Here is a 25,884-nt window from a genome sequence, read left to right as displayed (position 1 = left end):
GATGAGAAGCTGGTGACCCTGTTGTGTAAAGTTGCATCAAAATGCTAAATATCAGGGGACGGATGTTTGCATGTTCAGAAAAGTTCCCGTCGCACGTTCATATGAATTCATAACACACTTTAATTTCCTGCTATCCCGCTGTTTTCTTTGCCAAAATAAAAGCTCTGAGAAATTTCCAACCCTTTTAGTGATGCATTAAGGCCTCTAAACAAGGTGGAATACCAGTAATCTTACAGGTTTGTTACATGTCACGCTGTACGATATCAGTTTTGAGGGCGTGTCTACGAGCAGTCGCGATGTCATGTCGGGCAGTGTTTTCTGTGTCATTTCATGTCGTATTCTGATTGGTTGGTTTGTGGAAGCTGGTCGTGGCGGCAGTCACATTGTGAGAATTTGCTCCGAAATTTCTGACCCTGGAGGAGGCCGTCTTTGGTTGAGCCGAGTTCACACTACGCGACTTTCAAAGTGGTCAGATCGCTGATGTACTGTTCTCACTTCACAGCTTGCTGTCGTGTAATCGGGAGCCTTTAAGTCGTTGTTGGTTTTCACACTACGTGACTGACCGGTGACAGGAGGTCACACACACTACATGATCTTTCACCTGGAGGAATCCCCCATTGCAAATGCAAAAACATACAGTAAAGTTTGACTATCGTTAGCCAGGTTTCCCCTCAACCCGTGTTTCGCGCTCTCATTGGCTGTAGCTCGTGGCCGGAGTCCCCGACAGGTCCAGATATTAAAGGTCCCATATCATGCTCATTTTCAGGTTCATACTTGTATTTTGTGTTTCTAGTAGAACATGTTTACATGCTAAAATGTTCAAAAAACTCCTTATTTTCCTCATTCTGTCTGCCTGAATATGCCTGTATTTACCCTCAGTCTGAAATGCTCCGTTTCAATGGAATTGCAACAGAATTGCGTTTCTAGGCAACAGCTTGGGTCCATGTTTACTTCCTGTCAGCTGATGTCATTCACATACACTGCAACAGGAAAGAAACTGGGACACAATTAGAATGTTTACGTTTAAAACTATATATATTGTGTATTTGTGACATCACAAAATTACATAAATCCTGACAGCTTGTTTAAAGGCACAGTTTCTGAATACGGGCTGTGTGTATTTCTCTATGGATTGAGCGTTTCCATACTTTCACAGTATTTACATAGCTCTTAAACCTGCTTTATAATAAGAAAAGACATGAAAATCTCACTATTTACAATATGGGACCTTTAAGCCAAATAGATATCTGGAATGTGTCCGGCTAGCTTCTCAGCTCGCGTCTTTGAACAGTTCACTACATAGCACTCAAGCGCCGAGCCAACGCGGATTTGCCTCCGATCTGGGCCTTTTTGTCGGGGAGCTCCAAAAAAATGTCTGCGAGTGGAAAATCGAGGCAAAAGTCGCGTAGTGTGAACTTGGCGTCCGGGTGTCTCACAGTGACATCCAGGACCAGTTTGGATTGACGACCACAGATTTAACCACATTTCTCTCACGATCGATCGGGATGACCAAAAACCACACAGTGTATAGGGTCCTTTAGGATTTCCCTTAAAAAAAATATGTGTAACATTGTCCCGCTGTGGCGGACACTTGGAAAATAATCTACAGACGTGTCAAACAGAGTGTGAAAGGAATGCAGGAAATGAGCTCTCTGCAATCTAGCACACTGGTGGTGTGAGAACCGTTTGAACTTTGTTAACTTCTACACATAAAAAATCCTTTAAAGAAACATTAATAAAAATGTACACAGCATGCTCATCATCAGCCTGAGCTATCTGCGATTATTTATCCCCCCAAAAAATCAAAGAGACAAAAGATGGGACATTAGTGTTGGGTGGGTGAATTTCCAAGCCCAGCAGAGCCAACAACAAACAAACAAACAAACAAACACATCCAGTTGGCTCTCTAATGTGGCACTTGGAAAATGTTTAAATGGTAAATCCAGGGCAGGAAGTACTTTGACCCAGGTCTGGCAGGATGTTTTTGGCAAAGAAAATAAATATTCCTACAGTAAATACCTGCGAAGCAAGTTACTGCTCCTCTGTGACAGGTTGTATTATTGACAAAAACAAAACAAATAATTTACATAAAAATCAAAAACTCAACATTACTCAGATACTGGCCACATGAGCAATTATAAAAGGGAATTTATAATTAGTTTATATTGTAAAATGGAGTATTAGGGCCACTGTTCCAACAGAGCTCAAGTCATGAGATTTCGAGAAAAAAAGAAAAGTCATAACATTATGAAAATAAAGTTGTAATTTGAATAGAAAACGTCATGATATTATGGAACAAAGTTGTAATTTTCTGAGAAAAAGAGAATGAAGATATATTTGTAATGTTATGAGCTAAATGTATATTTTATTACTCCGCGAACAGTCTGTCGACCTGCGTGTCAAAAGGAGTCCAATGAATTATTTTACTGTTCTCAAAATGAAAATAAACTGGTTCTCAAAAATACAACTTTATTAATATCATGACTTTTTCTTGTAAAATGACCACTTTATCTTGTCATATTTTATCTTGTATTTTGAATTTTTCCCATACTTAACCTAATTTCATAACTTTTTACTTATAAAATTACAACTCTATCTGAAATTATCACCTAGCAATTATTAGCTATTTCCGGAACAATTACTTCAAAACTTCATCTTGCAAAATCTTTTTTTTTGCAAACTCTTTCATTCAAATTCATTTTTGTAATGTGACTAATTATGTAAAGTTATCTCATAATTGTACAATTACAGTACTTATTATTGGAATATTGACTTTTTTTTCTCATGGAATTACAATTTTTTTTTCTCTAAATCTTCAGACTTAAGATTTCTTTTAGTGCAAACATGACGGGAGTGTTCAAAGCAGACGACTGCTATTATCAGTAGGCATTTTTTTTTTTAAATTAAATAGATGATGATACTCTACTCTTTCTATACAGGTATGTTTTATATAAATAACTATAATGTTAGTAATTTCATGGGTTAGATATATAACATCTGTGTAGACTATTTACAGCGAGGAATCTAAACATTGTAATTGCAGTGGACGCTACTTGCTTTAATATTGAGCTGCTTTACTTCCAGTTCAGTGTTAAAGTGAGCACTAAAATCATATTTCTGTTTAAAGTTAAATAAATGATGTGTGTAATATGGCTACTGCTCTGCTCTAATCCAACAAGAACACCAACTGACAGAGAGGTCAGTGTACAAACAGCCCAATCTACCATTTTCCCTTTCAAAACTGGAAGAGTTAGATTCACAATAACACCTTTCATTTTACCATCTGTTTAGGCTGGTACCATTTAGAGGACGGCTGGAGGACGCAGTGCAGAAAGTCAGTCTTCCTATCTCCCGCTCTGCTCCACCTCTTGGCCTTCGGGCTGCCTCTCCTCTGAGGCCACTTCATCCTCCACCTGTGTGTGCTCCTGCACAGAGGACTCCTGGATGTCCTCTGGTACGACATCGCCCGCGGCGTGTGAGTCCTCCTCAGTCGCGGGCGGAGAGGTGGGTGGGTGGATGCTACGGCTCGGAGTGGTGTTCCCCTCCCTGGTTGTCTCCTCGGCTTGTCCGACGGAGCTGGTTTCGCTAAAGGAGTCAGATCCCGCCCCCAAGCGCCGGAATAACCTCTGACCTGTGAGGACATTGGAAAGACATTGTGTCACTGTTACTGGTAACAAATGCTGCCTTCAAATGGGGTCATGGTAAACAAAAACATGCGAGAAATTGCTGAAAAAGTTAATGCTGCTTCCGATAGAAAGGTGTCAGAACACACAGTGCATCGCAGTTTGTTGCGTACGGGGCTGCGTAGCCTGCAGACCGGTCAGGGGGGCCATGCTGACCCGTGTCCACCGCCAAAAGCGCCTACAATGTGCACGTGAGCATCAGAACTGGACCACAGAGCAATGGAAGAAGGTGGCCCGGTCTGATGAATCACGTTTTCTTTTACATCATGTGGATGGCAACGAGTTGGAGGTGTTGACTCGGCCTCCTAATTCTCCAAATCTCAATCCGATGGAGCATCTGTGGGATGTGCTGGACAAACAAGTCCGATCCACGGAAGCCCCACCTCGCAACTTATACAGGACTTAAAGGATCTGCTACTGACGGCTTGGTGCCAGATACCACAGCAGACCTTCAGAGGTCTAGTGGAGTCCATGCCTCGACGGGTCAGGGCTGTTTTGGCGGCAAAAGGGGGACCTACTCAATATTAGGCAGGTGGTCATAATGTTATGGCTGATCAGTGTATACCAACGGCCTCATTTTTTTCCTCTGTCATTATTCCTTTGCATTTGCTAGCTTGCTAAATTGTTAGCCTACGTACCGACAGTAGCGTCCTTCCTCCCAGTAACTGCTAATACGAATGTTTCTACATTTTGAGAATATATCGGTGCTTATTAAAACATGCTCTGTCCAAAACACCTGTCCCAAAGTTGGAGGTGATGTTCTCTGCCACAAACATACTGTAGCTGCAAACTTCACTAAAAGGTCTTGTTACACCAATATCTAAAACGTCATGAATTTGATGTTTCACATGAAAAGCCCTTCCAGTGGCTCAAAGAGCATACATTTATACATACATTTTAATTTGAAAATATCTGCGGGAAGCGCCCCGGTCTCACTTGTGGTAGTTTAACACGAGCTGAAGAAAAGACGATCCTACCTGGTAGTTTCTTTGATGAGGAGGTGGGAGAATCTTGCAGGGACGGCCTGCCTGCCTGGGCCTTGGTGGAGTACGTCATCTCTGTGGAGTCCAGGGAACCTACGGACACACACCGTTAACATGTTAACACACAAATACTGACAAACACTCACATACTTTGTTTGTATACGTTTTATAAGAGCTTATCAGCACACAGTGCTATGGTTACAGCCCCGGATGTAGCAACACATATCCAACTAAGAGCACAACGAACATCCACGTACATCCAGTATGTTTTAAATCATATGCATATTTCAGACTTTATTATTTGAAATTTATTTATAACTGTGGTACACTTCCAAAAAAAGACGAAGCGTGACATGCTGGATGAAGTTTGAAAAACTACAACGATATTCATGTGATGGTGGACCCTGCAATTTTTGACTAGCACAAAAATCCCTTTCGGGTCTGTTGCGCTTCAAGTTCATCACTGGGTTGAAAGGTTACACCCAATGTGACATTAAAGTGACTCCAGGCTGTCATCTATTAATTGTCACCTCACGAACAACACACTGTACCTGCAGCCAAGTTGAAGGTCCTGCCCTTTACGGAGCTTTGAAATGGAGAGAACCAGTTCACCACAGAACCAACCAGAGGAAGCTGTCTCAGCATGCCCTACAGACAGAGACAAAGGAGGTCAACATTTTTTTAACACACACACACATGCACACGCACGCGCACGCACACACACCCTCACCTCTTCCATGAGTTTCTCCTCATTGGCCTTCTGCAGCTGCAGCTCTGCCTCCAGGATGCCTTTCCTCACCACCTCCGTCATGTTCTCCAGTAGCTACACAGGAAAAAGTCACTATGATTTAGAAACGTCGTCTATAAGTCAACACAGTAAACATACTGTATATATTACAATGAACATGTGATTCCCCACATACAAGTGGTTCTTCCACTTAAACAACCCGGGACATAACTTCAAGGAGGTATATTGATACACTAGACTAGACTAGACTTGTATACCTCCTCATGGCTCTGTTTTCAGGCTTCAAAAAAAATCTAGCCCGTGCCGGAAGACTTTGACCAATCACAGGTCATTTCAAAGAGAGAGAGAGCGTTCCTATTGGCTGTGCTCCAACTGGTGGGCGGTGCTTGGTATTTCCTACTAGATGTTTCTGAAAACACGTGTGTCTCCTCACTGTTTTGACCGACGCTCGTTCATGTCTATGTAGAGCGAGCACAAGCGCGAGCAACAGGACGCCGACTTTCGTTGACTTAACGGCCAGAGGTGTCGCTGTTAACAAGCAATTTCTGATTCTTACATAGAGTCCCTTTAAAATATTCATTAATTAATATTTATTTTTATTATTTAACTAAAATATAGCAACTGCTTTGTCAGTGTTGGGTGAGAGGCTACTGACCTGATGTAAACTATTCATTCAATCTTTGATAACACTTTTTGCAACTATCTAACAACCTTCAAGTATCCTATATAAAAAGATATAGCATTACCCTTCCGCTCTCCTCGATGTCCCTCCCGAGGTTAGCTACTGTATCCACCAACTCTGAAACATCGACGTCCTCGGTGACCATGCCGATGAAGATACAGTCCTCTTCTGTCCCGAACTCGGGGCCTGGGGAGAGAGAGAGAGAGATGGAGATGGAGAAAAAATAAGATAAATACTGAGTTACATTTTTCACAGGAGGCGTCTCAGATGTGAAGAGATACCAACCGGTGGAAAAGATGATGTCAGTGTCGAGGTCTTGCAGTTTCTTCAGCAGCTCGGTGTTGATTTTCTCCAGCTCTTGCTTCCTCCTGCTCTCGTCCATTCCTTCGGCCTGAGGCTCGAACCTGAACATCAACACTCAAGTTTTAAATCCTACTGGAGGACCACAGAAAATCCCAACATTGTTATCATCTGGAACTCGACTCAACTCAAATGTTCCTTTTGGCTCAGACATGGCAGGGCTGATCCATAATGCTCGCACTATATTTCTAGTCAGTGCACAGAGAGAGGACTACTTTCTTTAGGAAGTAATCCTCCACCTAACTCGTTTATCAACCTCACTTTTCACTGAAGGCTCCGCACCTAGCTGGCATTTGAATTGCCTGAGGAATTGCTTTAGTATCTATAACCGCAGGAACACATGATTTTATTTTTCAGATTACCTGTCTCATACACTACTCTCAGGATATAGTGACCGTTTTATAAGTTAGCCAGTGGGGCACGCTCACATGCACGAACACGCACTAAAAGCATGTGCGCAAGCAGAGATTATCCAGCGGGCCGATTGGATTTGTAAAGCAGCATATTGTGGCTGCTTAATCGAGAGTATTAAAGGCAGGGTTGACGATGTTCTCCAGTATAAACTATTTGTTATATTGGTTGAAATGGTCTTTACACCCCGACAGCGATCCATTACTTATGAGCTCTGAAAAAGGACCGGAGAAGAGCCTTCATCTGTAGCTGCTGTAATCCTGTAAAAAACATCTACCAATAACTGCCTCCCGGTCCGCTTGGAAAGAACTAATCAGATGCCTCCCTGTTCCCTGCTTTTTAGACGGAGCTCCTGAGGCGATGCTCAAATTATGCTAGCTTTCCAACATCGTTGACCCTATCTTTAAAGAAGATGTAATCAAATATACGGGTTGCACCCACATGGCTGAATGCCCTTACTGGAAGTCACTTTGGATAAATAAATGTAATGTACAAAGCAGCCTATCCATTCTTACCGGACAGCACCGAGGCCAGGCCAGCCAAGCTCCTCGATGTACGTGAGCGAGGGTGAGTGTCGGTGGGTTTCCTCTCTGAAGTCCTGTCTGAGGCTCATTGTGGAGCACATGGCAGGCACCAGCTCACACAGCTTCTCCACCAGCTCCTCCACGTTCTCCTGCTGGGTCCCCAGAACTGGACGAGAGGGAGAAAGTCAAGAGGCATGGAGAGGTTTTAAATTAAACCTTGTTGACAATATTTAACATATACTAAAACATAAATCAAGCAGAATGTCTGTGTGTGTGTGTTCACGATACCTGCAGCGGTCAGGAGGGGACTGAAGCGAACACATGTACCCTCGTCTTCAAGCTCCACCACATCTACCCCACTGGTGGGAACCAGCTGAACCAGCGTTTCACCCAGCTACACCCAGGGAAACATTAAAAGGAATACATCAACTGTGTGGTTGTAGTTGAGGGGTTAAAAGTCAAGCTTTGAGAACACTTACAACAAATTTGTCTGTTTTATTTTGATAAAAAGGTTCAGTTCTGACTTTTTAAACTTTTGTTACAGCACCCAATAGTCCCACCAAATTACAAACTTTGCTGTTGTTTTAAAACTGTAGACACAAATGCAACCAGTCATGGGCTATAGAAGAGTGAACCTGTATTCAGATAGAATGGGATCCATAAATCCAGTATGCCTGATATTTCTGACTGGAACACGAAGATACATTTAAGCACCTGAACATCTGGTGAGCTACTATGTGCACCAGTTTTTCATCTGGCAACAAAGACAGATTTTAAAAAATTTCAGGCCAATCAGCCTTCATATCATTCTGACATAAACACATAATCCATTGCATATCCAGAGAGATATGATATTTTACTGTATAGTTATATAAGCAGCTATAAAATCAGTGTACTGGACCCACAGATCTTGGAATATGGGTGTTCATTTAATACATATTTACAGTTGGATTATTTAATTAGTTAACATTTTGACAATTGGGACTTTCTCCTTCTGGTGAATTTTACATAAATTCAATAAGCCAGTCAGTCAGACTGTCAATAATAAGTAAATAGCTTAGTAATAGCTTTGTTTATAGCTTGTATTGTATATTGTACATTGGTAGAATTTCATTTTTTTTTTTTATTCTTATTTTATTCTAACGTTTTTATCTATTCTTTTGTTATTTTACTGCTCATTTGCACCAATAAAATCAAAGCAAATTCCTAGTGAATACCTCATACACCTGGCAATAAACACAATTCTGATTCTGATAAATAAAACTAAATGAATAAATAATAACTAATGAATAAAATGAATTATAATTTAAAAAACTACCGCCTGCAAACTTTAATTCAGAGAAAAATTTAATTTCAATTGTGTGGAAAATTAGTCAAACTTAATAAGAATACATTTCCAAAGACTGATCTGACTTTGATATGACAGTACACCACCACAGAGTGTTCAGATCAGTTTGCTAGAATGATCACGCTGGTATGATCATACGCAAAGTGTCTTCATCAAACATAGTCATTTCATTCATATAAAAATAATAACTATTGCAGCTTTAACTAGCATAGGCACAAAAATACAAGGAGCAGAACATGCTTAAGGAGGAGGGAAACACTCACCCATCTGTTGAAGGCATCAAGCACCTCTTTCTCCCCAGCACAGTAACCTTCCACTGAACCGCCACTGGAGGCTAGGAAAAAAGGGAAACGGCGATTTAAGTAAGAATACAACAACATACTGTGAAAAGGAAAAATGACAAAAAGGAATTAAGAAAAAACTAAAGTGGACCGTTTTTTTTTTTTTATTTGTTTTTCTTGTTTTAATTTTTTTTGGTTCAAAATAGAAAAAAAAACACTCAAGGAAAACGAGAACACCATGGTATTTCTGTTTTTTTCCTTTTTGGTTTCAAATGAAAAAACGATCTGCCAGGCAGTACACGGAGCAGACATTCTATCCTGTAGTTCATTATTGTTTCTGATTGACAAATACTCTTTATTAAAAAATGTCTCAGTCATTATTTGTAGGGTCCAGGGGAGTGCGGCGACCCTTACCGGCACTCATTTCCTGGGAAAACCTGAACAGCACCACGGGAGAGCTGAGTTCATCCTCCACCTGTTGGACACACAAAGACACAGATCAGCCATCTGAGACGCAGGGACTGTTATTATCATACTTAACAAGTGATCTGCTGTACGTCGTCATGCAAAAACAATTATCATCGGTTGAAAGAGTGCGATGTAAACATGGATTTAAGATTTTTCTTTTCATGTCCGTGCCTACTGAAGCTACTAGATGTTATGTCTGTGGTAATTGGAACTGTATGGCACATACATACATTTGTTTGATTTGTCAAACTGGTCATTATGGAAGTGGTGCCCCCGAGTTCTTGCCTCAAGGTATGGAGCAGCCAAAACCAAAGCTACAGCTCCAGTTTAGAAGACTTACATGTAGCTGACATACTTTTTAGTACAAACTGATCAATATGTGGCATTGGGCATGGTTTTAACTACTCCATTATCACTGTCAAATATTTCAAAAGCAAGTCTATGAACCATGCAACCAGGTTACTGATGCAGGCAGCACCTGGACATATCTGTGTTTTTTTTGAGTACATCACCCAGGGTCGGTGTCTCCTGTTTAGCATTACCTTGTCAAATTGTGCTATTGCCATTTAACCAGAATAAAATTCAGCAAATGATCTCCGTGAAGTTACATGTGGTACATGTCTTCATTTTCTGAACCACGACCAGGCACATAAAACCCCGGAGTGATGCCCATTATTGATGACATCCAGGTGAAAGGGTTAAGGCAAGCATCATGCCTGGGGGCGGGGCTGAGATGAAGGCTAGTGTGTCTGGGGGGTGTCGATGTTGAGGGTCATGAATAATTCACAAGCATATGTGGTGTTGTCAAGTTAGAAAACCAAGAAAAAAATGAAATATTTGATCCGTAATAAAAGACAAATTGTAGCAGCACACAGGACAAGGCTTCAATATGCTTCGTGCTGAGTGCTCGTCGCCGTACGAGACCTCCTTTCCGACGGCGCAATCAAAGCCAGGCATCGACTGGCATCAGGCGTGCGGAGGTGTGAAAAGTAAACTGCTCTCTTTTTCATGCTTCACACTACTACGACTACTTCTGTCACTTTTTGTGCGAAGGTCAGCATTACTCGAATGCCTTCGAGGAAAGACTGTCCAAAGAAATGTGTGCCGTTATCCCCTCGTGAACACTTTATCACATCTTGCCTCTCTCTGTGATGCATTTGTGCCCCCCCCCACCTTTGAGTGTGGCCACTCAGAACAGGATTAAACACTTTGGCCTTTGGATGTAGACAGAGGACGCATTGAATGACCTAGATCATTTGAAATGAGAGTTTAAATGTATCTATTGTAGGCAAACTGTTGGTGGACTGAGGCACATGAACCAGCTCCGGGGTTACAGTATCTCCTCTCAGTGATGGACCCCACAGACCAGAGAAGAGGGGTCAAATTAGATTATAACTGGATAACCATAACCATAGGAGGAAGCAAGCATTAGATGAAGCAACAGACTATGAGTTAGAAACAGGAACAGCTAAAACAGATAACAACGGGTTCAAGTCCACACCAGGAGCCCACACACACAACTGGTAAGGTATTTTCATCCGAGCAGGAAAAGGAGACGGCAATTCAGACAAAGAACTGTTAAGCAAGAAAAGAGCAAACAAAAGATCACCAGATGGGATGCCTCTACTTGTGCAATGAGAGTCATATCAAACACTGTGACTCGTTGTTCAAACACAAGAAAACTTCTGGTAAACTGGTATTACCGCCTCGCGGTTGTATGCCTCTGCCAACCAGTCAAGTTGCAGTTTACATCCAAAATGTCATCATTACATAATTTTATCCTGTTAGACATTTGTGTGAAATTGTCATAATTAGCACATGAATTCCTGAGTTATGGCCAAAAATGTGTTTTGTGACGTCACGGTGACCCTTAACCTTTGACCAACAAAGTCTAATCAGCTGATCCTCGAGTCAATAGTGGACGTTTGTGCCAAATTTGAAAATATTGCGTTCACGAGAATGAGGCGGACGGACAACCCCGAAAACATAACATAACAAAAATGCTAAAAACTATGATAAAAAAAATCACCAGAATCAAGACAGCCGCAACACAATTGAGGTTAGTCTAAGACTAGATACTGGTGAACATTAAATAGTTGTTATCTTCTCACTAGTAAACAGAAGATTGCCATGGAAGCCGAGGGCCCCACCTACTGGATACCAAAGAAATACACACAACAGTCACTGCTAAGGATTAGCTGTACAATCAAAACACAACCCACAGTACTACATAGACAACAGAGAAGTGTTTGACAGTCATTCTAGCTGCATTTAGCATTATTTGAAGTCACCTGAAAGCCAGTATGGGTTGCTTTGGACTTAAAAATGTAAATGATCAGCTTTGATTAGGAGCATTGCTCCTTCACCTTGAAAGGAGCCTGTGATCTCACAGTTGGGGCATCAGATTAGCATACCTTCGAGACAGGGAGGTGCCCTGTGGAGGTATTCCAAGCACCTCCAAGTGACCCCGGGGCAGACCCAGAACATGCTGGAAGCAATATACAGTACATCCCCAATAAGCATGGGAATGCCTGCATGAGCTGGAGGACATGGCTAAAGAAAAATATATTTAGACTCGCTTCACCTGCTGCCGACGCACTATGGTGCAAGGCCAACAACCTCCTACTGAACATCAGCAAAACCAAGGAGCGGGTGGTGGATTTAGGTAGGAAGCACCAGGGGAGCCACACACCCCTGAGAATTGATGGGACTCTTGTGGAGAGTCTGAGAGTATGACATGTACATACATTAGCTTCAGAAATTCAAAGTTCCTCCTGTCCTGTTTACACCTGCCATTAACATGAGCCTTGGGTGATGCGATCACAAGTGGACAGCTGTGAATGCACCCAAGAGACGCATTGAGGACACATTGAGATCCGATCGCTCAGACCACATGTAGAGGTGGTCTGGGCCGCATACTGTACAGCCACATTCATTTAGCAGTGTGTACGTGAATGTGTCCTATGGACCATTATTGAAGGACCGCCTACTCAACTGACGTGCTCTGTGTAAGCGGAAGTATGTACTCATTTGTGCGTCAACGGCCCATAAAAAAAGAAAAAAAAAGCTATTGAGATGTATTACGATTGCGTCAAACATCTTAGGGCGATTTGGTTTTATTTGGGACCCGCCACGTCTTCTGTTAACTCGGGGCGACTGTGACTCAGAGGGTAGAGCGGGTAGTCCACCGATCGGAAGTTCCGGGGGTTCTACCCCCGACTCCTCCAGTCACATGTCGAAGTGTCCTTGAGCAAGATACTTGATGCCAAAATTGCTCCAGAAGGCTGTAAGTATTTAGATTAGATCCCGATGGGCGGGTTGGCACCTTGCATGGCAGCCTCTGCCATCAGTGTATGAATGTGTGTGTGAATGGGTGAATGCTGACGTGTGGTGTAAAGTGCTTTGAGTGGTCGGAAGGTTAGAAAAGCACTATACAAATGCAAGTCCATTTACCATAACTTCCGGCAGACTTGGCATGGGAAGTGCATTTCTTCTTCTTCGGTTTTACTGGTGGACTGCACGGGGAGTGCCCTGCTGCCAGCGGTTGGGCTAAGGCTTTTGTTCTTTGCAAACGGACTTGATGTATGTGTTTATTTGCATACAGAGCGGGGAAGTGAGATCCGATCACAAGCGGTCACTGGAGACACATGTGGAGACGCATGTGGAGACGCATGTGGAGACGCATTCTAATGCCAGGTGTGGACTGATGTACTTAGAGCTGTCCACTTGTGATCGGATCACCCGAGACGCATGTTACTGCCAGGTGTGAGCTAGGTCCTAAAGACCTTCTACTCTGCTGATGTGGAAAGCATTCTAACAGGGGGTGGCGGGGGCATTACCAACTGGTATTTGGATTTTAAACAAAAAGGAAGTAAATGGGATGCAACAGCACATGACACGTTCATTAATTATTCATGACCCCTTGTATTTCTTCCAAAGGCAACAAAACGTAATGAGTGTGGAGAGAGGCATTCCCTGAAGTACCTCAAAGAACATGCCTGAGCGGTCCACATCCTAAACAATTAGGAAGAAGTGAACAGTCCATCAGCCAATGGAGACCCAAATACTGCTGAGCTGATGTGAGTGAAGGAAAATGGTCAGGAAGAAAGAAAAGGAAGAGAAGGGAGGACAAAGGGGGAAGAGGAAGTGGTGGGGGGGTGGGGGGTTTGGGGGATGAAGGAGACAGGCAGAGGCTTGGTCCCACCTACAATAGAGAGCATGAGAGAGCCCAGAACGTCCCGCAGTGAAGCCCCGGAGATGGGCGGGATCGGCGACACCACGCCCTGGAACCAAGGCAACCCACACTGACTATGACTACAGCTATACACACACAGAGAACAGATTCACACATGGACCTGCAAGCTCATACACAGCCCCCTCTTACTAACACAGTGGTACTGAAAACTCAAAACTGCAGCATCTTCGCAGTGGATGCGGCTGACTGTGACCAAAATGCATCCTTCTTTTGCTGGGCTACTGTGAGCTTGAGTACCACTGTGTAATTAATTCTGATTCCCAACACACTGATTGTTCACTGCATACGTAATATTACAGTTGCGTTAATGTGTACTGCTACTAATCCAAGCCACTCTGCTGGGATGAATTCACATCATATATCTCAGTGATGCAGTGTTTGCCTTTAGTGGATGCCAGTGAACAAGCCTTTAAGCCAAGTCTGTACCCCCCTGAGACTGTTTGAGTATCAACACAACTCTGTTTTTTTACCATGGTCAAAGCCTCGACGAGAGAGATCTCTGTCTGAAGCACATCCTATAAACACAAATTAATTAAGTCTTTGAAACATCTGGAGGTCATTTCTTCACGTGATATACAAGTTATACATTTCACTTATGAACACACAGAGAAGCGTCGATCCTTGTAACCAAAAAAACAGAAACGTTACAACTGAGCTGTCCATCAATCAAATAACATGATTCATTAGAAAAAAAAATTTTCTATGTCAATATTTGAATTTTCACGTGGGTGGTGATAATATCATATAATAAATGATTATCTATGGGCCACCAAAATCTAATCAGGTCCTCTAGTATATAGAGAGAGTAAATATCACATTTTTTCACAAAGGCTGCTCTTAGTGTGCTTAGAAAAGGTCTAAACAGAGACAAAGGCCTGTAGTTTCATGGTGGTGTGGTGGGGCTGAAAAGGTAGGACTGATTAAAAGTAATAAGCCGTGCGAGTTGTTCATCACTGAGATCCGTCAGCCTTCTGACAAACTGATATTTACCTCCAGCTGAGGAGAACACTCACTCCGTTAGCTGAAATATAAAGACATTTTGTCTACTATAACATCTTTGTAACTAATTTCTTTAAAGGCCGTGTAAAGGAAATTCAGAGTTTTGTTTCTGAAACACGTTATAAATGTTGGATAATAATAACTGAAAACATGTGCAAAGGCTGTGAACATTGTAGGAACTGGATTGTGGAGTTCGACCGTTTTTTTTAGGCGGGAGATGAAATCACGGCTCAATGACGCAGCGGAGCCATCCTTAACACAACCCCACCCGTCTTCACAAACCCAGATTGGCCAAATTAGATTTATTATTGGTCTTTTCATGACAATAATAATAATAATAATAATAATAATAATAATAATAATAATAATAATAAGATATTGGTGGGAAACTCCCATCAACAAGTACTGAAACATAAAAATAAATCTGGAGCACTAGGTCACTTTGTTTTTTACTTTCAGGCCCGTATAATATTCCTACTATACTCCTGTTGGGACTGCTGGAACATTTCTGGTAGATTTAATAACATCACAGTGAGCTGAACATAATTTACATACCTGTATTTCATATTCCTGAAGTAACTTATTGTCTTTCGTGACTTTATCCAACTTTTCTTAGTTTTAATTTCATCATATATAAATATAAACATTGTTCTAGCTACTCAACATTGAGTTTATATTTTTTCTCATATGATATCAGTATACTATTAGAGTAACTGAGGTCACAGGTGTAGGCACCCTCATTAGGATCGACACAGCCAGCATTACAGGCCTTTTACACCAGTTTACCACAATGAAACTAGAGGGGCCAATGTCAGATATCAGCACAAATCTGAGAATGTTTTGTTATGATGGCTTGTTATTTCATATGTTTTGTCGCAAATCTACACTTTGATCGTCGTACTTAAAACGTACTACTTTTTAGTTAAGAGTACCTGCTTCATGAAGACTGACCTTGTTCAAATCCCAGCTGCTGTGAGTAGGTGACTGCAGCGCTACACAATAGGGCTCTATTTTTACTGAGGCGTGATGCAAAGTCAAAGGTGCACAGGAATATCGCTTTTTGGATATTTTGTGTTGAGTTACAAAACAGTAACTGCACAGATTTGTTATTATTCAAATCGCTTCACTCACAGTGGGGTGTTTCTGACTTTCGTCCTGCTTCCTGTTTGTGCGTGTTCTCGCAAAAAAATCTTTTATTATGGTAAACATTATGTTATTATTTATGGCAGAACATTAAGAGGACACCTACCGATGTTTTGATGGAGGCCAGAGCTTTTAGCTTCTGCAGGAGTTGCTGGCTCTAGAGGGGAGAGAGATAAAGGAAAAAATACTGACTTTCTATATCTACTAAAAAATGAATACAATTTTATTGCCTAACACCATAATGTGCCACATTTAATTACTGCAAATATTGAAATTCTTTAATTTTTTTTTAAAAGGAATAGTTCAATTTGTTGGGAAATGTAAAAGGTGAGTTTATGGTTGAGGGGGAGTTAAGTGATGCTCACCAGAGCGCTGGCATGTCTGATCTTTTGGACAATTCCATTGTGACCGAGGTACTGCAGCGAGAGCCAGAGAGGCAGCGCTCGGAGCTTCGCCACCGGCTGGCTGGAGGTCAAACCTGCTGCCAGAGACTGAGACATAAAACATAGAGACACAGAGCAGTGAGTCATCCAACTATAAAGCAAGGAAACTCCGTTTGTGTGTGCGTGTGTGTCCTTCGCATATCGTGACAACCGTTCATCCGATCTACGTCACACTCAGTGGGTGTATTGCCGGGGACCCAAGGACGTGCAGTGCTGAATTTGGTGCAATATGGACACATTCAATATTAATAAACGTTGAATAAACAAGCGATAGCATCCGTGCAGCAGCAGGGTGGGCGGGGCTTCAGGGCTCTGCAGACTAAACGTGGAGATGCACCGGCTCCGTTGACGTATGTGAAGTCGATGGATCCTCGATCCAACCGCACATTGCATGATGGATACGGCTCGGCGAGTTGACCGACCATTCACCGTATCTGTAGTTGCATAATCACGACACAATCTCAACATGATGCAAATGAGGTCCGTCCATCTAGGCGGCGCTGATCAAATATGAATCAATATTCTGTTACTTTAATGCCTATTTCTCACCTCAAATGTTTTCAGAAACATCTCGTAATGTACTGTTTAGCTGTAAAATGAGAAAGACTGTGACCTGGCAGCCATGTTGAACAAAAGTCGAGGCAAAAACAAGCACCGCCCATAAATCGGATTTGGGTTCCGGCAACGTCTTCTAGGTTTGTTTGCCGGATTTGGTGTATCTGCACCATGAGTCGAGCATGTTGTCCGCAGTTGGCCTTGACAGGCCGCTGCTCATTGACTGCAGTTCACTTTGCTGCAGGATGCTGGATATACTAACGTTACAACCGAACTCTTCTTCACTTCCGTGGAGTCAATGAGCGGTTCTCGACAACGCCGCAAGAAGCACTTCCGGGCTCTGAACAGGCATGCGTTCAGTATGTGCATGTATCGCTCTGTGTTGAATCATTTTGTATGAAATGATATGAGCCTACCAGTGCTGGGTCTTCGTGTCTGTAGAGGGTGACAGCAGTTACAGCAGGCAGTCCCAGCCACTGACCTGGTGTCAGCGTCATACTGTCACTTCTGGTGGCTGCCTGGGAGGGGTGAGAACAACGTACACAGATAAACACACGTCGCAAGAGGAAGTCAAAATGAGACAGCATTTCCTGGGTGTCTGGCTTCTGTAATCAAGATAACTAACGTGAGACAATAACACTGCCACCTCTCCGTTTCAGTTTTTTTTATACTGTGCACATGTGATTAAACTTCTTTTCAGACATGACATTTGTAACATTGCTGGCTTCATTTATCTGTAAAAGTGATGGCTTTTGGGCTCTCCACTACAGACAGGACGGGGCCGTGACAGAAAGATCCACAATGCTCAAGTGCTTTTTGGCATCTGAGTGAGTGACGTCACTGCTGGACAACAGCGGTTGGAAAGTAATGACAGGGAGGAAGAAGAGTTTTTGTATTGTCGCAGGTGAGAAGGAAGGAAATGTTCACATTTTTTTAAGTTTGTTGGTCTCCATTCCACCTGTCCTCACTGGCTGAAAATATAATATCCCTTCTTAAAGTGTTTTCAATGTAAGTAACGGAGGACAAAATCCACAGTCATACATCCCAAAGTTCAACCAAAGCTAATATGAGGCATTGGGAGACTGAATTAGTCAAATCAAGAAGGTATCTTCCAAAGTTAGTCATAAAAGTACCAAGTTCTCGCTTTGTGTAACTGTCCCTTTGACACAGTTCAGCAAGGAAACACTGTCTGTGGAAGCACGGAGGGGATTTCATACTAAAAACATTGTAACTTTGGAAGATCCCCACTTCATTTGTCTAACATAGACTCCTCAAAATCCTCAGATTAGCGTCATCTGAATTTTAAAATAACGCAGAACGAGGACTGTGGATTTTGTTCCTCATCACAACACTGAAATCGCTAGGGCATATTTTTTACATTCAAAGCTTCTACTGAGGTTTTCGAATGACGCCTCGAATGTCTGTCGTCATATCTTATGACGTTATCACCCTAAAAATATAGATATGAATGTAATTCACGGTGCTGTTAGATTGCTGCTAGACCGCCCCGTTAATACAAGTGCGTGCCTCCCTCCCCTTTGTGTGCGACAAGCTGGAGAGCAAACCGCAATGAAAAGGTTATTTTTGAAAGGCTAAATGCCAACAAATATGGATTGAAGCAGAATATTGCGTTAAATAAAAACGTTGTGAATTTTGGAAATGTTTACATCTATCTTTTTTTCCAATTGATTTTTACATTTTTAGACTTTACGCTCTGAAGTTATTGGAAATGTTTGGATCACACGAGGTGGAAACAATCCTACGCTGCCACCACTGGAATCTAATTCTACAAATAGTATATTACTAATAATATTAGTTTAGCCTAATCTTGATGTGCAACTGTGCAGAAATGCCAGCTTTTAAATGCAATGAATAGAACAAATAAGCTGCGTAGCATTTGAATGTTGATTTAGAATTTGAATGTCAACGTTATGAATGAAGCTTCAAACTATTCGGTACAGCCCAAGAAATTCACTTTAAGATATCAGGATGAGCCTAAAACCAATAAACCCTTCAATGTAAAAATAGGCAAGTCAGTATTATTTTAAGATAGACCTAAAAAGAAAATGCGAGCCTATAATTAATGACCATGATGAAGAACAGGACGTACACTGAATCTCACTCTGTATTTAACTTAGGTTGTGGCTGTTAGTGGATGAAAGTATTTGAACATTGGATTACCATGATTTCAGAGGTGATCTGACCCAGTGCCAGGGTTGCCAGGTTGACCCTGAAGAAGAAAAGACAGCACCATAATAAAACTTAACATTACAGCAGTGAAAACAGAGACTTAAACCTGCAGTAAGAAGAAAGTTTTTGGCATCATTGGGCAAAAAATTCCATAATAACCTATCAGCATATTGTAATTCAAGTGTTCTGAGAGAAAACTAGACTTCTGCACCTCCTCATGGCTCTGTTTACAGACTTTAGAACATCTAGCCTGTGACGGGAGACTTTGACCAATTTCAATTTCTCTCCTCAAATGTTTTCAGAAACATCTTGTTGTGTACTGTTTAGCTGTGAAATGAGAAAGTTTGCTCCGACTGGTGGGCAGTGCTTGGTATTTCCTCAACATGGCTGCGGGGTCACAAACTTTGACATTTTACAGCTAAACAGTACACTACAAGATGTTTCTGAAAACATTTGAGGAGAGAAATAGGCATTACAGTAACAGAATATTGATTCATATTTGATCAGTGCTGCCTAGTTTAACCGTTTGGTCAGAGTCTGTGAGTGATTGACAGCTGCTCAGAGACGGCAAGGCTCCAGCTCGGCTCTTACTGCTTGTTTTCCTCCGGGACTGTGAAATCTTGCACATGCCGTTAGAAGCACCGGAGGACACAGAGGAACATGATTTTTTTTCAGAATACCTGTCTCATGCACTATTCTCAGGATATATTGACCGTTCTATATAATAATTCTTTTTAATCATATTTGCTCCATTTCTACCCACTGCAGCTTTAATACTAAAAAACATTAAGGTAATATTTTTTATTATAGAAATACATTTCTAAAAGGTGATGCTGCAGGCATATTGTGAGAGTATTTCAAAATGTGATGAATTCATGTTAAAAATGAGGTGCATACATTAATGCTGAAGTAGGCGAGATTGGAGCAAATATTATTAAAAAAAGTTATTTTTATAAAACGGTTGCTATATCGTGACAGTAGTACATACAAGTAACCTGGAAAAAAATCATGTTCCTCTGTGTCCTCCGGTGTCCTCCGTGCTCCGAACGGCATCTGCAAGATTTCACATACTGGAGGAAAACAAGCAGTAGGAGCTGATCTGAGGTCCGCTGTCCAGCTGCCGTCAATGAGGGCCGGCTGTCAATCACTCGCGAACTCCGACCAAACGGTCAAACTAGGCAGCGCTGATCAAATATGAATCAATATTATGTTACTGTAATGTCTATTTCTCTCCTCAGATGTTTTCAGAAACATCTTGTAGTGCACGGTTTAGCTGTAAAATGAGAAAGTTTGTGACGCCGCCGCCATTGTGAAATCTGGTGAAAGAACACAGCAGAAGTCTAGTTATCTCTCAGAACACTTGAATTACAATATGCTGAAATGTTATTACGGAATTTTTGCCCAACGATGCCAAAAATATACTGCCTACTGAAGCTTTAAGAAAATGTATTGCACAGAGCGAAAGAATTGACCCACCCCTCCACATGAAGCCACATGCTGTGCTGATCACACAGGTCCTTCAGACGACCCAACTTGTCTGTGTGTCCTGCCCCAGGGGTACCTGGGAAAAATAAAAACAGCACAAAAAAAAAAGGTCAATAAGCAACTGATTTACTTTTAAATGAATACAATTTCCAAACTCCTGTATTGATTTTCCTTCACCTGCGTTGGCGATCAGCAGCAAAGGAAGCTTCCCAGCTTCTATGTCCTCTTTGATTAGTTTGTCCAACAGGGCAACGTCCTGACAGACACAAACACGATAGGAGTCAAATCTAATTCTTCTGAAACTATGTTTTCAAAATGTTTTTCATTTGGATTCTCCTACCATTTGGTGTTGGGATCCAAAGATGGTATTGCACGGGACTGTGCACAGACTAGAGAGGGGCAGGCCGAGCTAATGACACAGAGACTGACATTAAAATACCGCTTATTTTCTATTACATATGATTTTGATCTTCATCAAGTGTGAGTTTGTGTCCCCACCCTTCCCTACCTGGCTGCATAGATGCTGTCCCAGTCCAGGCCTGCCGGAGGCACTCTGGTAGATGACTGGCTGCTTGGAGCTGAGGACCGCGTAGCCCTCGGAGGCATATTCTTCATAACGGGCGTTAATAACCAGCCGACACACTTTGACTAGGCCGTCCCTGTCGTCCTCGTGGAAGTAGGCCGAACCGTTCTCATACCTGAGGGACAGATTACATTGGTGAGTACTTAAAGTAGAAAGTCTCATTAAAGGCAGGGTTGACGATGTTATCCAGTAGACACTATTTGTTATATCGGTTGAAATGGTCTTTACACCCCGACAGCGATCCATTACTTATGAACTAGGAAAAAGGAGCGGAAAAGAGCCGTCATCTGCAGCTGCTGTAATCCTGTAAAAACATCTACCAATCACTGCCTCGAGGTCCGCTTGGAAAGAATGATCAGATGACCTCCCTGCTCATTCCTCTATCCTTGGCATGCACCAGCCTGAACTCAAAGCGCGTCGCCGCCGCACGTTTACTGGAGAGTGGAAGAGAAAACTCAGCCAAAAGTAGGGACAGCGATGGATATAAAAAGACATGACATGCAGCAAAGGGCTACAGACTGGATTCGAACCCCAGGCCGCTGTGGCACGGACTAAGCCCTGGCACATGGGGCATCCGCTCCACCAGGGGGTGAGCTACCAGGGCGCCCCACTTTCTAATATTTAATCAAACCTATAAAAGGAATATCATTCATATGGTAAAAAGAGAGAGAGAGAGAGAGAGAGAGAGAGAGAGAGAGAGAGAGAGAGAGAATAGAGATAGAGATGTCTACAATGGCTGTGATAGTAAGATACTGTGCTCCACAGGCCTACCTGAACAGTCTGCAGAGCCACATCGTGGTGTCAGAGAGGATCCGAGTGGTCAGCTTCCGTAGTCGCTCTCTTTCCAACACCGAGATGAAGGCTGCCAGGCTGTGACCCAGCAGGGCCATGTGACCCTGTTCACCCACATTCTGCATCCTACTGGTGGAAACATCAAATGGCAGCTTTATCATACTCCTTATTTCCCTCCGTTCCTTACTTATTCCCACGGAGGACTACCTGATATCTGATTTCAGTGGAACTACGTTAGCTCTAGCTGTAATAGTTCTCTCCTCCCTGTGTTTCTTTACCTCCTTCTACCATCTATCAGGCCGTTCTGGGTGTCGTTTCACACAAGCAGCTTCTCTAGAACAGTCTAAAAGTAGACATGCACCATGCATGTACTGTAAAAGAATGTTTTATGATCAGGAACAATGGGTAAATGACACACTGTCATGACATTACACCTTAAAGTACTCAAATCGCCACAAAGAAGACACTGAAATTGACAGTTGTGGATTTGGATTCAACAAGATTGACAAAAGAAAATGGTGTCCAAACAGTCAGAGTGAAAAATGCTGACAGTAATCATTCTTTTCACGGATTAGTTCTACTTACTGTTGGCTTGGCTTGTCCTCTTCCTCCTCATCGTCATGAATGAGGTTGTGAACTAGGTGAAGTATAGTGGTGACATCCTGACCACTGCACAGGAGACACAAAGGAACAAGTGATGAGCTTCAGCTCTTTCTTTTTTTAAGTCCTTCAAATTCATGGAAGTACAATACTAATGTACTCATGTTATTAAAGGGACTCTATGTAAGAATCAGAAATGCTTGTTAACAGCGACACCTGTGGCCGTTAAGTCAACGAAAGTCAGCGTCCTGTTGCTCGCGCTCGCTCTACAAAGACATGAACGAGCATCGGTCAAAACAGTGAGGCGACACACGTCAGCTAAAAGCACAATATCACTCTATATTTCAGCTGCTTGGCAGTAATGTTAGCTGACCAGACGGAGGTCTCTCCATGAATCAATGCTGATACTGTGTTTTCCTGCTTCAGCCTCCCGACCGTGGTCAGAAGGAACAAGGGAGACACCAGAGCCCCGTCTATTCACTCAGCAGCAGGAAACGACACGGGAAACCTCTGTTGGTCTGGAGGAGCTGCAGCAGTTATGTCTGCACAAACGTCCACTGTACATTCACTAGATATTCTCAGAGCTAAACTAACTCTTCTGCAGTGTGTAGTGTGCGCGCATGAATGTGAGAGGTGGAGCGAGAGAGCGAGTGAGAACGAGCGCACTGTGTGAGTGAAGGCAAGCAGGCAGAGGAGCAGAGTACAGCAGAGACTCCAGCCCTGGAGACCAAAGCTACGATCTCCCCTGTGTCTTCTGGCTGCGGTCGTGGGGCTGGAGCAGGAAGAATTGAAACTGTTTTGCAAGACGGGCTTCACTAGATATAACTTTGCGATTTTGGTGCTTCCGTGTAGTTTGTGTTGGAACAGCGTAGCCACATGCGGGGCGCGCATGGGACACCGACCCGCAATGATTTATAAGAGTGTAAGAAGTTACAAACAGTCCCTTTAAGTGTGTGTTCAAGGTTCAAGGTTCTTTATTTGTGTGCATGTGTGTCTGTGTGTGTCTTACTCTCCCTGCAGGGGTCCAGGGATGCTGGTTCTGCTGAAGCGCCACTTCTCTGGTCCTGCCTCCGGCTCTCTAAACAGATGCACAAAAGCAACAAAAACACAGAGATCTCAAGATGCTCTAATTTGGTATCACATAATGTTACATTCCTGTGCTCATTGGTTAGAAATTCAGCCTCGGATGGACATACAGATATATTTATATGTTTTGCTAGTTTGCTTGAAGTGAAAAAAGACATTCAACTAAAAGAGACAGAGGGGTCGCTTGCACCCATCAGATTTTCAGATTTGATACTTGTTTTCTAAACTAAAGGAATAAGTACAACAGTCTCTAAACTTACCTCTGTCCGTCTCCCAGGATTCTCATGGCATCACTCAGATTCTTGCCTACTTGAGCCAACGTGGAGTCCACCATCATCTAAAGTGTGTGTGTGTGTGTGTGTGTGTGTGTGTGTGTGTGTGTGTGTGTGGTCTGGGGGCAAGTTAAAGAGAATATTAGGACAAACATTTAAAAATCTGTCATTACAAATGCTGCAACATTTTTAAGGGTGTGTGTGTGTACTTGTACATCTATCTTTGTGAGGACCAATTTGAGTTTTAGACCTTCAAAGTGAGGACATTTCTGGAAAAAGGACATTTGGACATTTCTGTCCTCACCTTCGGACAGACCTTCAAAGGCCTTTGAAGGTTCAGACTTGGTTTTAAGGTTCAGGTTAGAATTAGGTTAAGGTTAGGGTAAGAGGGCTAAGGAATGCATTATGTCGATGAGTGTCCTCACAAAGATAGAAGTACACAGCTGTGTGTGTGTGTAATTTACACAATGTACATGCATCCATACATTTAGACACACTGATATTGTATTCATCACAGCATACATTCACATGTAAAGATGTGTGTCCATCAAAGTAAAACAGTCCGTCGTCACCATTGTTTGCTACATGTTCGAGTTTGTGTGCAGGTCGAGAAGCAGCAGAGAGCGAGAGCCATAAAAAGACCAAAGTTTAGCTGTAGTTATCTATTGAGAGCACAACCAGAGGGTTCGTTCTCGTCTGAGCAGGCTGTATGGATAATCTACCTTATCTGTGATACACACCCATTAAAAGGCTCTATTGTCTTCAGCGCCATGAGAGCGGGAAAAACAGCAGCACGCTACTTAGGGTGCTTTCACACCAGTAGTTGGGTTCATTTGGTCCGGTTCCTGTTCACACTGACTTTTTACAAACCAACCAGAGGAGTAAATATGAAGTTATAGAAACTGACAGGTGGTTTATATGGTGATAGCGTTTCTATTTTAACCGGCACAGTTTTTCTTGCCTTTACTGCACGGGTTTAGCGGCCCAGGACACTCGCAGACCAATTGCATGCATTGTAAATCTTTGTACACGATGCTGCTCAGCCAATCAAATATATATATTATATATATCGATATAGTAATTTACTACAGCCCAAGTAGAACAAGCTGCAATACATCAAGTATATGCGATATATCGTCCACCCCTACAGGTAACTCGTTGATTGGACAGTTTTGGTGATTGTCATCCTGCATAATCAGGACCCACATGGGGAAGTCACTATATTCACTGTGGTGCTTCTGTAGGCATCGGCCGGGTACGCACATAAATCAACGATGTCAAGACGTTTATTTTTGCCGTTTGCTGCTTTCTTAAATCCAGGTAACACAATCAATGACAATGTTAGGAAACTTAACCCAATTTAAGTCGCTGTTACGCTACCGTCAGACGCCACGGTCAAAAACCGTATGCTTCCTGGCATGCAACGCACCTGTCTGCAGAACCTTTCCTGTATAAATTCTATCCCATTATAGGTGACTGCCAACCAGAGTACAAAAAAAAAGTTATTATTACACAAAATAAACATAAAGGCAATAAGGCAAACAAATGAATATATGATAAATATTGACTTAATTGTTGGAGTTATGGAGAAGGGGTAGGACCATATACTTCTTCCAACTTCTTTACGGACATGTAATATTTATTTATGTTGATTATTTGTTAATTGATTGTTTACTGTTCAATTTATTTGTTATTCTTGTTTTGTTTTTTACTAAGGTATTTGTTACATGTTCAAAATAAATAATTAATTTCAAAATAAAGTGAAATAAAATGGCTGTCACTGTGCACTCATATTTATCAATATGAATCCCAATTAGTGTATGAGCGTATGAAAATAATATGCAAGATAAGCATATTGTTTTGTTATCATGAACGGCCGAATGGTGCGTCGCTTTAAATGCTGCTGCCGCAAGGAATTGTGGGATGTTATTCTCTCTTTTCCTTTGGTAAAGGATGGTCCGGTGTTTCCTATTCTAAAGGAGATAATAAAGGA

At 42.2% G+C, this 25,884-nt stretch overlaps 1 protein-coding gene across 4 annotated transcripts; it reads right to left on the bottom strand.

Annotated features, from left to right (window-relative positions):
- Positions 1–2,876: 2,876 nt before the first annotated feature.
- Positions 2,877–24,010, bottom strand: pdxdc1 (pyridoxal-dependent decarboxylase domain containing 1). Of its 4 annotated transcripts, none has more exons than XM_037791163.1 (23): positions 23,880–24,010; positions 23,543–23,611; positions 22,519–22,602; positions 21,913–22,062; positions 21,067–21,256; positions 20,899–20,967; positions 20,736–20,814; positions 20,550–20,634; positions 19,065–19,113; positions 17,300–17,401; positions 16,251–16,376; positions 15,992–16,042; positions 14,214–14,258; positions 9,435–9,495; positions 9,003–9,073; positions 7,680–7,785; positions 7,383–7,557; positions 6,382–6,500; positions 6,161–6,282; positions 5,397–5,489; positions 5,218–5,314; positions 4,661–4,759; positions 2,877–3,631 (listed from the first exon to the last, which is right to left on the bottom strand). In XM_037791163.1, the coding sequence occupies exons 1-23, from the start codon at positions 23,954–23,956 to the stop codon at positions 3,345–3,347; spliced, it is 2,406 nt and encodes an 801-aa protein (XP_037647091.1). In that variant the 5' UTR covers positions 23,957–24,010; the 3' UTR covers positions 2,877–3,344. The 4 variants fall into 4 exon arrangements, with proteins under 4 accessions (XP_037647091.1, XP_037647089.1, XP_037647090.1 ...); XM_037791161.1 differs by lacking the exon at positions 14,214–14,258 and adding an exon at positions 13,697–13,771; XM_037791162.1 differs by lacking the exon at positions 14,214–14,258 and adding an exon at positions 13,697–13,771 and having other exon boundaries at positions 21,913–22,059.
- Positions 24,011–25,884: the final 1,874 nt, after the last annotated feature.

This window comes from Sebastes umbrosus, chromosome 14 (assembly GCF_015220745.1).
Source record: "Sebastes umbrosus isolate fSebUmb1 chromosome 14, fSebUmb1.pri, whole genome shotgun sequence".
NCBI lineage: Eukaryota > Metazoa > Chordata > Actinopteri > Perciformes > Sebastidae > Sebastes > Sebastes umbrosus.
The sequence above is the reverse complement of the archived record's forward strand: the minus strand, read 5'-3'. Positions and strand labels throughout refer to the sequence as shown.

Coding starts and splice junctions, on each gene's coding strand:
- pdxdc1 (XM_037791161.1), bottom strand. CDS start 23,956: ATGATGGTGGACTCCACGTTGGCTCAAGTAGGCAAGAATCTGAGTGAT. Junction 22,603..23,542: donor CCTGGACCCCTGCAGGGAGA/GTAAGACACACA, acceptor TCTCCTGTGCAG/TGGTCAGGATGTCACCACTA. Junction 7,558..7,679: donor TCCCCTCCTGACCGCTGCAG/GTATCGTGAACA, acceptor CCTCTCGTCCAG/TTCTGGGGACCCAGCAGGAG.